General features: G+C 29.6%; 1 protein-coding gene across 2 annotated transcripts; it reads left to right on the plus strand.

The window, feature by feature from the left end:
- Nucleotides 1-5,690: 5,690 nt before the first annotated feature.
- LOC135928105 (mitochondrial import inner membrane translocase subunit TIM50-like) lies at nt 5,691-11,021 on the plus strand. 2 transcript variants are annotated; one of them, XM_065464455.1, is made up of 11 exons: nt 5,691-6,030; nt 6,076-6,107; nt 6,150-6,171; nt 6,212-6,270; nt 6,309-6,428; nt 6,472-6,579; nt 6,656-6,754; nt 7,585-7,741; nt 10,140-10,243; nt 10,608-10,684; nt 10,862-11,021. In XM_065464455.1, the coding sequence occupies exons 1-11, from the start codon at nt 5,703-5,705 to the stop codon at nt 10,935-10,937; spliced, it is 1,182 nt and encodes a 393-aa protein (XP_065320527.1). In that variant the 5' UTR covers nt 5,691-5,702; the 3' UTR covers nt 10,938-11,021. The 2 variants fall into 2 exon arrangements, with proteins under 2 accessions (XP_065320527.1, XP_065320526.1); XM_065464454.1 differs by having other exon boundaries at nt 10,134-10,243; nt 10,862-11,014.
- Nucleotides 11,022-11,744: the final 723 nt, after the last annotated feature.

Below are 11,744 nucleotides of genomic sequence, written 5' to 3' on the forward strand. Positions count from 1 at the left end.
TTGAATAAATTGATAAAATAAAAACACTAAAAATCTTTGGAAGAAATAATTATGCCAATATATTGAAGCCTTAAATTATTTACACGGCAAGGATGCTATATTAGAAATGAAATATTTTCTAAATATAAAATAAGGACCAGAATGATATGATGAAATAATTAAGATTTTATATATTGTCGCACCACCTCTAGTTAGTATATATCTTAAAATAATAGTATTTTGTTGTAATAATATTAAAAATATACTTGTATTAAAAATTTAACTCAAAACTGTTTTTCGAAAAAGAAAAAAATAGCTTTCCTAAAAACACGTATAAAAAGTGAAGATATCAAATTTATTACATCTATTGTAGGATGAATATGTTTAATTTTTAAAATTATTTTTAACTAAATACATGGCTTTAAATACTTAAATGCAAATTGTTACTATATTTAATATCAAAAGCATTTATTAGTAAAATTCATTATAATATTGACTGTAATATATATAACTGACAAACGTCTATAAGAGTGGCATTTTATCTAATATTTTATAAACAACTGTATATAATAGAGGATTATAAACTCTATGTCTAATTACTTACTTTTTATAAAGAAATCTCTTATACTTATGGACCTTGAAAATATTTTTAGGAATAGGTATGATAATAAAATTTAAAAATAAATATACAGTTGATTAGTCAATTTGAACTCGGTTAATAACAATATTAAATTTTTTAGTTTTCAATTAATAAATGATTATATTTATTTAATTAGGATTATATAATAATTTAAATAATAATAGTCAATTGAGACGGTAATGCTAAATTAATATTTAGTGAGTGATATTGATATTCTATCAACACAAAATTTGATTGCAAGCTGACAGAGTGAAAATATAATTTATATGTATTAATATAATCTAATATGTAAAATAGTATTCATTTAATAAATATTTAGACAGTCTTATTAATTTTTAAATAATAAAATGAAGTCTATATATTACTTAATAGAATTATAAAAGAAATCGTTCAGAGGGCAATCAAAAATTATTTTTAGTTCAAGGGGTTAAGATACTATTAAAAAAAATATTTATTTGCTTCAAAGGGCTATTCAAATTTTTCAGGGGCTCGAACCTCTGCGCCCCTCCCCCTAGTGATGCCACTGTTTATTACTATCTTATTCGATAACAAATAACAAAAAAGGATATACCCGACCGAAGAAAATGGGTTAAGTTGCTCTTTTAAAAAAGAGTTTGTTGAGATAATTGATTTGTATAAATTTAAAAAATTAACGTACATATAAAGACCAATTTAAAATTTATTTACGTGATACGTGATATAGAACGTTTTCGCACTCTAGTTGTGGATACAACGGAGCGACGTTAGGTTTTCCTCAGAATCCATCTAACTGGACAAATTAAAATGGGAATTGGGCAGGCCGCACGTACTTGTACGAGTAATAGTCCTAGGACTATTACCTAAACGTCTATGGGCTGATTGGGAATGGTCAAAAATAAGCACAGTCCACACCCATAAAATGCTTATATACAATTACTTTAAAGGTAAAGGATGACCTGTTTTAATCACATGGTGCATCAGATATATGATGGGAAATTTAAATAATGAATGGAAAGGAAAAATAAGTCAGATAAAGGATGAGAAGCGAGAGTAAAAGAAAGGAAATTAAACAAAAGTAAAAAATAACCTGTTTCTAGGAGGGGTTTATGGTAGATTTAAATAATTTGATTTGATCTTTAATAGTTTCTTTATCGACCTCTTATCCTTATGGGTAAGATGTAGGCTTGGAAACACGAGCATGAACAAGGACGCGGGTTCAATCCTGGTAAGAACCATAAAAACTTTCAAGTTTTTCTTCGATGACTGATGTGTAAAGACATATGGTATGATGAATTTCGGAGCTTAGAGATGACACCCCGGTCACCGACAGGCCTGGACAGCCGGGTGCTAAGGATACCTGTCCAATAAATAAAATGAAGGACACAAATGAAAATATGAATATGAAAGCTAGGGCGTTCCCTCCATGCGACGCGCAGGGTGTAGACCTCCATCCTGTGAAAAATAAAGTAAAGGTCAAAGCAAAGAAGACAAGACTGGCAAGTTTGAATATTGGGACGCTTAAAGGTAAGACGAGAGAATTGGCATCAATGTTGAACAGGAGAAAAGTTGATATAGCGTGCATACAAGAGACGAAATGGAAAGGACAGAAAACTTTGATGATTGGAGATGGGTATAAATTGTACTATAATGGACTTGTTAGCAATAGGAACGGTGTCGGCATCATCCTCAGCCAAGACCTAACCTCTTCAGTAGTAGAAGTCAACAGGATCTCTGATAGACTAATGAAGATAAAACTCTGCATTGGTCAATCAATAATACACATCCTATCAGTATATGCTCCTCAAACGGGTTGCAAGGAAGAAGAGAAAGATGACTTTAGAGCTATCCTTGATGAAGCTGTAATGGAAATCCCTAAGGATGACCTAGTCATAATTGGTGGTGACCTAAATCCGCATGTTGGGAAAGCAAGAGATAGCTACAAAAGGCATCATGGTGGTTTTGGATACGGAGAAAGAAATGATGAAGGAGAGCACGTACTGAAATTTGCGCAAGCCTTCGACCTTGCCTTAACCAACACCTACTATAGGAAAAAAGACAGTCATTTAATAACATATGAAAGTGGTACTAGGAAAACACAGATAGATTACATGCTAATCTCTCGCAGAAGATTAAAAGATGTAATAGACTGCAAAGTCATCCCAGGAGAAGATATCGCCGCGCAACACAAGCTACTAATCATGGATTTACAAATCTCAAATAAATCCACTCAAAATAAGATAAAACTGGAACCATGCATCAAATGGGGCAAATTAAAAACAATGACAGATGCCTTTGCAATCAATGCAAACATTGAAACAATAAATTGCTCACAAGTCAGTGAAAAAATATGGACAGACCTTTCATCCAGATTAATAGACACTGCAAAATCGACGCTAGGCTTGACAAGAGGAGGCAACAAATCACACAAAGAACTATGGTGGTGGAATCAAGAGGTACAAACCACTATACAGGAGAAATAAGCCCTTTATAAAATATGGTACAAATCCAAAAATGCAGATAACAAGTTAAGATACAAAAAATCCAAGAGATTAGCTACAAAGGCGGTGGCTAGGGCCAAATCTATGGCATACGATGACATGTACGAAGATCTACATACCAAAGAAGGGCAAAATAAAATATACAGATTAGCCAAACAGCGAGAAAAGAACTCTAGGGATATAAACGGAGCTCCGAAAGTAATCAAAAATAAAGATGGGAAATTGATAATAAAGGAAAAAGAAATAATGAATAGATGGAAAGAATATTTTCAGGAGCTTCTCAACTTTAATTCCCACATATTGCATCTCGACGAACACTTCCCTTGTCAAAACCTTGTACAACCTATAACAGAACAAGAAATAATCACATGCCTCAAGCATATGAAAAACAACAAAGCTAGGGGTCCAGACAATATTCCAATAGAAAGCCTTAAAGCACTAGGAGATGATGGAATACATCTCCTCACAAATCTGTACAATAAAATACTTGGAAATGAAGAGGTTCCCCAAAAATGGAGGCAGAGCTATCTAGTTCCTATCTTCAAAAATAAAGGGGATCCACACAATTGTCAAAATTACAGGGGCATAAAACTAATGTCACACTGTCTAAAACTATACGAAAAAATAATAGAAAAAAGATTAAGAGATATAATCGAAATAGGAGAGACACAGTTTGGCTTTATGCCTGGAAGATCAACAACCGATGCTATCCATGCAATTAGGCAAATGAGTGAAAAATACAGGGAAAAGAACAAAAAGCTACACATGGTCTTTCTCGATCTAGAAAAGGCCTTCGATAGAATCCCAAGAAAACGTATCTGGTGGGGGCTACGCCACAAAAAATTTCCCGAAAAATATATAAGAATAATAGAGGATATGTATATGGGACATACAACAATGGTCCGTAGCACAACAGGTACTTCAGCAGGCTTCACAATAGCCGAAGGAGTTCATCAAGGGTCGGCTCTCAGCCCACTTCTCTTCATTACAGTAATAGATGTATTAGCACAGTCTATACCTCAAACAGTCCCGTGGAATATGATATTTGCAGATGATATTGTAATACTTGCCGAATCCAAGGATGAAATGAAAGAAAGGTTAGTGAATTGGATAAATATCCTAGAAACGCACGGATTAAAAGTAAATAGAGAAAAGACGGAGTATATGGTGATAGGAGGAGATGAAACGGAGAGTATTGATATAAATGATTGGCAGATATCCGCAATTGAAAGCTGCAAATATTTGGGCTCCACTATACAAACAAACGGCACAATAGAAAAAGAGATAAAGAATAAGATTAATCAAGGGTGGTTAAAGTGGAGATCTTTATCTGGAGTGCTATTTGACAAAAGAATCCCACACAAATTAAAGGGAAAAATTTACAGTTCCATAGTACAACCAACTATTCTATATAGTTCGGAAACATGGCCAACCAAAGAATCAGACGAGAGAAGTCTACAAACTATGGAGATGAGAATGCTGAGGGGTATTGCTGGGGTAACAAGAAAGGATAAGGTGCGCAGTACAAGAATACTAAATAGTTTAAAGGTAGTGCCCATTAAGACTAAGTTAATGGTAAATAGACTTAGGTGGTATGGGCACACAATGAGAAGGCCTATGAACTACATAGGAAATAAAGTTGAAAGATTGGAAGTGATGGGCAAACGTAAAAGAGGAAGGCCAAAACTTCAATGGGGCCATAAAGTTAGAGCCAATATAAAGAAGTATAAAATAGATAAAAGAGATTGTACGAATAACATAAAGTGGAGAGAGATGTTGAAGGAGCTTACCACCAGAAAAGGTGAAAGCTAAAGAGAAAAAAAAAATCCTTATTCAGCCTTAGAAACTGTTTCGTATTTAGGTTTAAATCCATTATGTCCTTTATTGCCCTATAGAACCATAAATCTTGCCGTTGAAGGAATATAACCAATTTATGGCCTCGAAGACCTGGCTATTATTTGTATGATTCCTTAGAATATGAGCGAAAAAGGTGAGGCGCTTCTTTTTTAAAGTCACATGTATTTGAGTGTGGCGTGACCTCTTCCAAAGGTTATCATTAGAGATAATGTTGGGGTAAAAGATGCCATTTTTTATTCTGACATTTATTAACAAACGTCTGTAATCTCCTGGTCTCTATCTTTGTTATCTCCCATTTATCAGCGCTGTAAAGGAGAATTGGAATGATGGTGGAATTAACGATTCCTAACCTAGTGTAAACCGATATCTCCCTATATTTCCACAGTTTCAAATATTTGTAAAAAGCCACTCTTGCATTTTGAATTCTGATTTTTAGTTCATCTTTACAGCTACCTCTATTATCTATGCTGACCCCAAGATATTTATAGGAGGACACAACCTTAACCAACTTTCCCCCTACCACCCAATCGCCCAAAGGGGGTGCATGAGGTGGTGGCATAATTACAGATTTATCATAGTTTTATTGGCGTACGCAGCGGGGAGGGGACAGAGTTACGAACCCCCCCCCCCTCCAAAGCCAAAAAATGCAGATGCCCGAATAAAGACCAATTTAAAATTTATTTAAAAATGCTGAACTTCTATAAAAAAAATTTCTATCATTTGTCGTTTAGCTGTGAGCTACCAACCAAATGAATTTAAAATATATGACTCCTGTATATCGAGGGCTATTTAAACTTAAGCCAAATAAAGAAGTTGCAAATTATGGTTTCGATAATTATAAGAAGTTAACAATTACTGCCAATTTTTCCACCTCTTATCTTTTTTACAATCAAACACAAGCTCCAAGAATAAATATATTTGATCAATTATCAAATCCTAAATCAAACAATGATCAAAAACAATATGAAGAAGAAAAAAAGATACGGGATGCATGGACAATAAAAATGATGAAGTACTCATTTATATCCTTATCAATTATGATAAGTGGCTCAATTTTATTCATAATTTATACATTTGGTATTTTTAATTTTTATTTATTGTGCTTAATATAATTAATAACAGGCCCTCCTTCAAAAGACAAGAATGGCAATATAGTAAAATTTATCTTAAGTATATATTTTATACATTTTATTTAGATTGAAGATAGTTATAGCCAAAGTATACATATAGCACTTAATTGTTTCTAAATTTATTTTAGTGCCAATATGGAAAGCTTATTTATTAAGAGCATGGAATGAAATTAATTACTATGAGAAGGTAGACATATACTTGATTGATATTATTATAATTTTTAGGTAATCAAAGAGCCTTCTAGGGAAAAACTATTACCAGACCCCTTAACAGAACCATATTTTCAACCTCCATACACATTAGTTTTAGAGTTAACAGATGTTTTAGTACACCCAGAATGGACAGTATATAGCACATTCTTATAATATAATTATATATATTATATAGTATGGCACAGGTTGGAGATTTAAAAAACGACCTGGTGTTGACTTTTTTTTGCAACAAGTAGGTCCTCCACTGTTTGAGGTAGTCATATATACAGCTGAACAAGGATTTGTAAGTCTTATTTTATTAGTGTTTAATTTTATTTTAATAATATAACTATATTGAGATATTAATTTATAATTAATAGACAGCTTTTCCAGTTATAGATAGCTTGGACCCACATGGTTTTATAATGTACCGTTTATTTAGAGACGCAACTAGATATCAAAATGGTTACCATGTCAAGGTTATAATTTATTTTTAGATTTTGATATTTTTTAAGTTTACTTATTGCACTGACTTGTCAATTAATATAATTTGAAGATTATCCTCCCACTTCCTTTATTATTTATTTCATTCTAAGTTAAGTCTTAAGATAATTTTTATTATTATCCCTATTAAAGGTCTGCAAAACCTGTAACTTTGGCCCTTTGAAAATTTTTGCACAAGTTACAAGGCCCATTAAATATTTTGCAAAGCTGGTCTGTTATATTTTTTTAAAATTTGTCTGGCCATTAAAAATTTAAGAAATGTCAGACCTGGCTTGTTAAAGAAGTTAAAAAATTTTGTTTCTCATGGCCAAGGCAATATTTGAGGCATTATTATTTATTTATTCCCCAAAATTAATTAATTTAAAATACAACCAAATTTATGATCAAATCTGAAGCATTAAATGTTTTTATATTAAAAATGTTAAATTAAAAAATTTATTTATATATTGTGATCTCAAAGAGATATGAAAATTTTCATCTGATATATATTTGATGCTGAGATTTAATATATGGTAAAGGCAGGATTTTGAACCTTAATTTGAGCTTTTAAACTATAAAAGAAATTTTAATAGCAGAAACTTTAAAACCGATTTTCTGAAGGGGGTCTGAACCTACCCTTGTTTGAAAATACACTGGGTTTGATGGGTTGCCATTTGGTTTGTGTTCTTCATGGTTTTTTGTAAAATATTGGTCTGATTTTATTTTCAGAAAGGGGTAAATATTGGACCCGATGCAATATTTAAGATTGGCACAGCCCTTAATAAATAAAACATTAAAAATTTATATTAAAAATGATACATATCAGGATTTATCTTGTTTGAATCGAGATTTGTCCAAAGTTATTATGGTAGATTGGAATTCTAAAGCTGTTGAGATGCAGCCTGCAAATGCTGTTAGAATTCCAAAATGGGGTGGAAATGACGATGATCGAACACTCTTTGATTTGGCCCAAATGCTCAGAAGTTAATTCATTTTATATATTTTTACATTTAACTAAGTTTTCTTTAAATAATTAATTTTTTAAAAGATAATGTTAATTATGAAAAATGAATTTCATATTTATATAATAATTAAAATGTATATATATTTAAAATATTATACATGACAATTAAACAACTCTTTATAGATAGGAATACGTCTTGCATAGCCAACTAAAAGGGGCTATGGCCAATTACATGTATATATATTATAGGAATCTAGGAAAATAATTCCCTAGAAAAAAAATTCCCTGGAAGATTACTCCCTGGAAAAAAAATCTCCAGGAATAAATTCCTAATATTTTTCCAAATAAAAATTCCCCAAATAAAATTATTAAACAAAATAATGAATAATAACTAGTGATTATTATTAAACCTAACCAGATTTTAAATTATTATTAATTATCCCTAACTCAGGTTTGGTGATAATTAAGCAAAACAATATTTATAAAATAAACGAATTGGATACCTAGTCTCTGGAATATTAAGCAAAATATTATAATAAGCTAAGTAATGATAATGGCCAGCCAGATTTTTTATTTTGGCCTGGATTTATACAATTTTTGACTTGGATTTGCATTAATTAAATCAAAATGTTTTTAAATTTTAATTCCATCTAAGATTTGAGGTTTTAAATAATAAAACGAAAGTTAAATAAATCTAGTTCACCTTTACACATTTTCATCAACTTTTAGATCTTTATTGGAAATCAAATTTTTATTTAAAATATTTATACAAAATATTAATCATTTCTATGAAGTTTTTAGAAATATATTTAAAATTTAAATCAGTTGGGGCTTGAGGCTTTTCACAATTGCCTTCAAAGATAGTTGGTCAATTTTTCAATTGGTATTATTTTGTTAAGCTAAATAAAAAGTCTTTTTCTGATAATTTTAAGAATATAAAATATATTATGTTCTATGTCACAATTTTGTTATTTGTCATTAGTTGGCAAGAATAATAGCATGATTTTTACTAACTCTTAAATAGCACCCTTTTTTGTTTTTAATGCTAATGATAAGCTATTAAATGATATAATTATATATATATAAATTCTGTGGTCGAAATAGGAAATTTGCAATTCAACCTAGTCTCCTCTATTTGTATAAAATTATTTTACTGAGGAATGCCTACTATAATAATTTAACTGGCTGAATACAAAATCAATATAAAACTTGCTATTATATTTTTTACTAACCAATTTAAATTAATGCCAAAAGCAATAAAAAATGCTGACCATTTTAATCATAGAACATCTATTTCAGAGGTTATTATTAGCACTGAGTATTATTTCAAATCTTATAATTTTTATTTAGCTTATGAATTTTTTTAATAAATTTACAGAAAAGAAATAACTATGTTATATTTTATGATATATGAAACAATGTTTTCACTTTTTTTTTCAATTTAAATTGAACCTCTTCCATAATTTTCATCTATTTCTATAAAAATCTATCATGTTTTCTTTTCACTATGCCATAAATCTATACTTTTTATGCTATCTACTAAATTATAAAGTATCAAAGCTACCAACTGATTTATCAATTCTCATATTTCATTGCGTTATATCTCTTAGAATTAATACAGAAATAATGCTCAAAAAAAATCCTCAAACGTCGAGAATAAAAACATTGAATATAATTTTTTAGAAATATTTTCGTTATTTTAGCGGCGGGGTTATTTTAGATAATTAAAAAAAAAATTTTTAGGATATTTTTTCCGGGGATTTATTTTCTATATTTAATTTAAAATCTAAAAAATGGGGAATTTATTTCCGGGGAATAACTTTCTATGGGAATTTTTTTTCGGGTATATTTTTCTAGGATTATTTTTCTGGGGAATTATCTTCCAGGGGATATTTTTCCGGGGAATTATATTCCACTTACCATATTATAGCCACTTAAAATGCTTAAGTTTAGCGTGATTTTATATAAAATTGGCTGCAATTTCCCATCATTTAGAATTAAATATCATAAAAATTGATTTTTTTAAATATAATTTTTATTTTTTCTTTAAAATTTTTTTCTTGTAATATTTATATTAGCCGATTTTTAAAGGGCAATGCGTACACGGATCTTTTAAAATCGTTAATAATATAATGTAACTCCTAAGATTCTTTTTTTATCGTTTAATTGGGGTTTACCGGGTAAGCGAGTTTCCCCTCCATATTTTGCCTTCCACCTAGTTCAAATAACCCATCTAGTCAAGTATTATTGATGTCGGGTTAGTAATCCGAAGATCTGGGGTTAGAAACTTCAATAATTATGGCTAATTAATCTGAAATGGCTTTTTCTCATATATATTATATTTTAATGCAAAATATTTATTTATTTATTCTTTTTTTGAAAATTAATATATTTTTTACCCTAATAAATAGCTATAGGTTTAAGTAACGTTGAAGATGTAAGAGATGTTCTTTCCTATTATCACACGCTGGATGACAAAGACTCTATAGAAGCATTTAAACGAAATCAAATGATAGTTCAAGTTGGTTATTTATTTATTAATTTCTATATATAAAATTTTCAACGATACAAATCAGTGGCTTCGCATCATTTAGACCTTCTAAGAATTAATTTTATTTTCATTTATGAATGCAAAAAGCCTTCAGCTCTTTAGGCCTGCTCATTTTGTCATTCCCCAACGATGTGCCACTGGTTTGAAATTAATAACAAATTGGTATGTCAATGGTTTATTTCCATGAGGATAAATCAGGCGAAATATTTTTTACAGTTATTTAAATTAAAGAAGAAATGTAAACCTTTCGGTATTACACATCCATGATAATGATTTTTACTTTTGCTATCATATTTTAAATTATATTAATTTTGGATATAATTTACATCTTTAGGAACAACAAGAACAATTGCAACTTGAAGAAATGGAAAGGGCTAAAAATAAATCTCTTGTCAAATCTTTAACTTCAAAGTTTACTCTTAAATTTTCTTGATTTATATTATAAATACAAGTGATCTGACATTAATATGTAAAACGACAAGTTATAATGTTGAATGTATAATAGATTAGTATTATTATTATTTTTCGCTATAAATAAAGTCATAATAATGAAATTATTTATAAACTTCTATTTATCTTTTTCTATAGATTAAATCTTTATTCCAAATTTGCTGAAGATTATATGCAACTAAATATAACGAATATTTTGAATATTCATTTCTAATCAATAAACTATGATGGATTATATAAAAAATGACCATCATAAAACCAATATTAATATAATAATGACGAGATATGTAAAAAAATAACACGTATATGTCTAACTACTACCAAAGTGTTGAACCTTATTAAATATTTCATTTGTCTTGAAAATGGAAAAATTATTAGTTTTATTTATTCCTATAACATTTAATTTATATATTTTTTTCATTTTAAATCAATTCATTAACATTAATAATCTATTATTGGTAATAAAATTATCAAGTATCGTATAAAGACCTGCAAAATCAATTTTTTACTCTCTCAAGCTCTAAGTCCAGCGGTAATTTTTTTTAGATCTAGATCTAGTTCGTCCTCGACTTTTTATAAATGGAATTAGGATATATACCAATCATATTTATTTTATCCTCTACTTTAATGTTATACATGTTATATATTCAGTAGCAGTATTAACTGATAATTTAATAATGTCTCTATTTTTATTTCTATTTTTCAAAATATGATATGAATGAAGATGGAATATTTCCCGCCTTCTGATTTCTTAAAAACTTTTCATATATCTTAATAGAGATCTGGGCCGTTTTTTAAAATAAATCGGGTTCGGGCTGAGTCGGCCCCCTTATATTTTTTAAGAAAATTCGGCCGGGTCAGGTCGGGATTTAGAATTTTTTAAATATATCTAAATTTATCAATTTAGATATATTTTTTATGTAAAATAAAAATATTTGATTTTATTTATAGAAACTAGAGCCAGGGTTTCGAACCGTTAAGCATAACGGTTCGGTTCGTTCCGGTTTTTAGTTTAAAATAT

This window comes from Gordionus sp. m RMFG-2023, chromosome 4 (genome assembly GCF_954871325.1).
Source record: "Gordionus sp. m RMFG-2023 chromosome 4, tfGorSpeb1-WG-v2, whole genome shotgun sequence".
Taxonomy (NCBI): domain Eukaryota; kingdom Metazoa; phylum Nematomorpha; class Gordioida; order Chordodea; family Parachordodidae; genus Gordionus; species Gordionus sp. m RMFG-2023.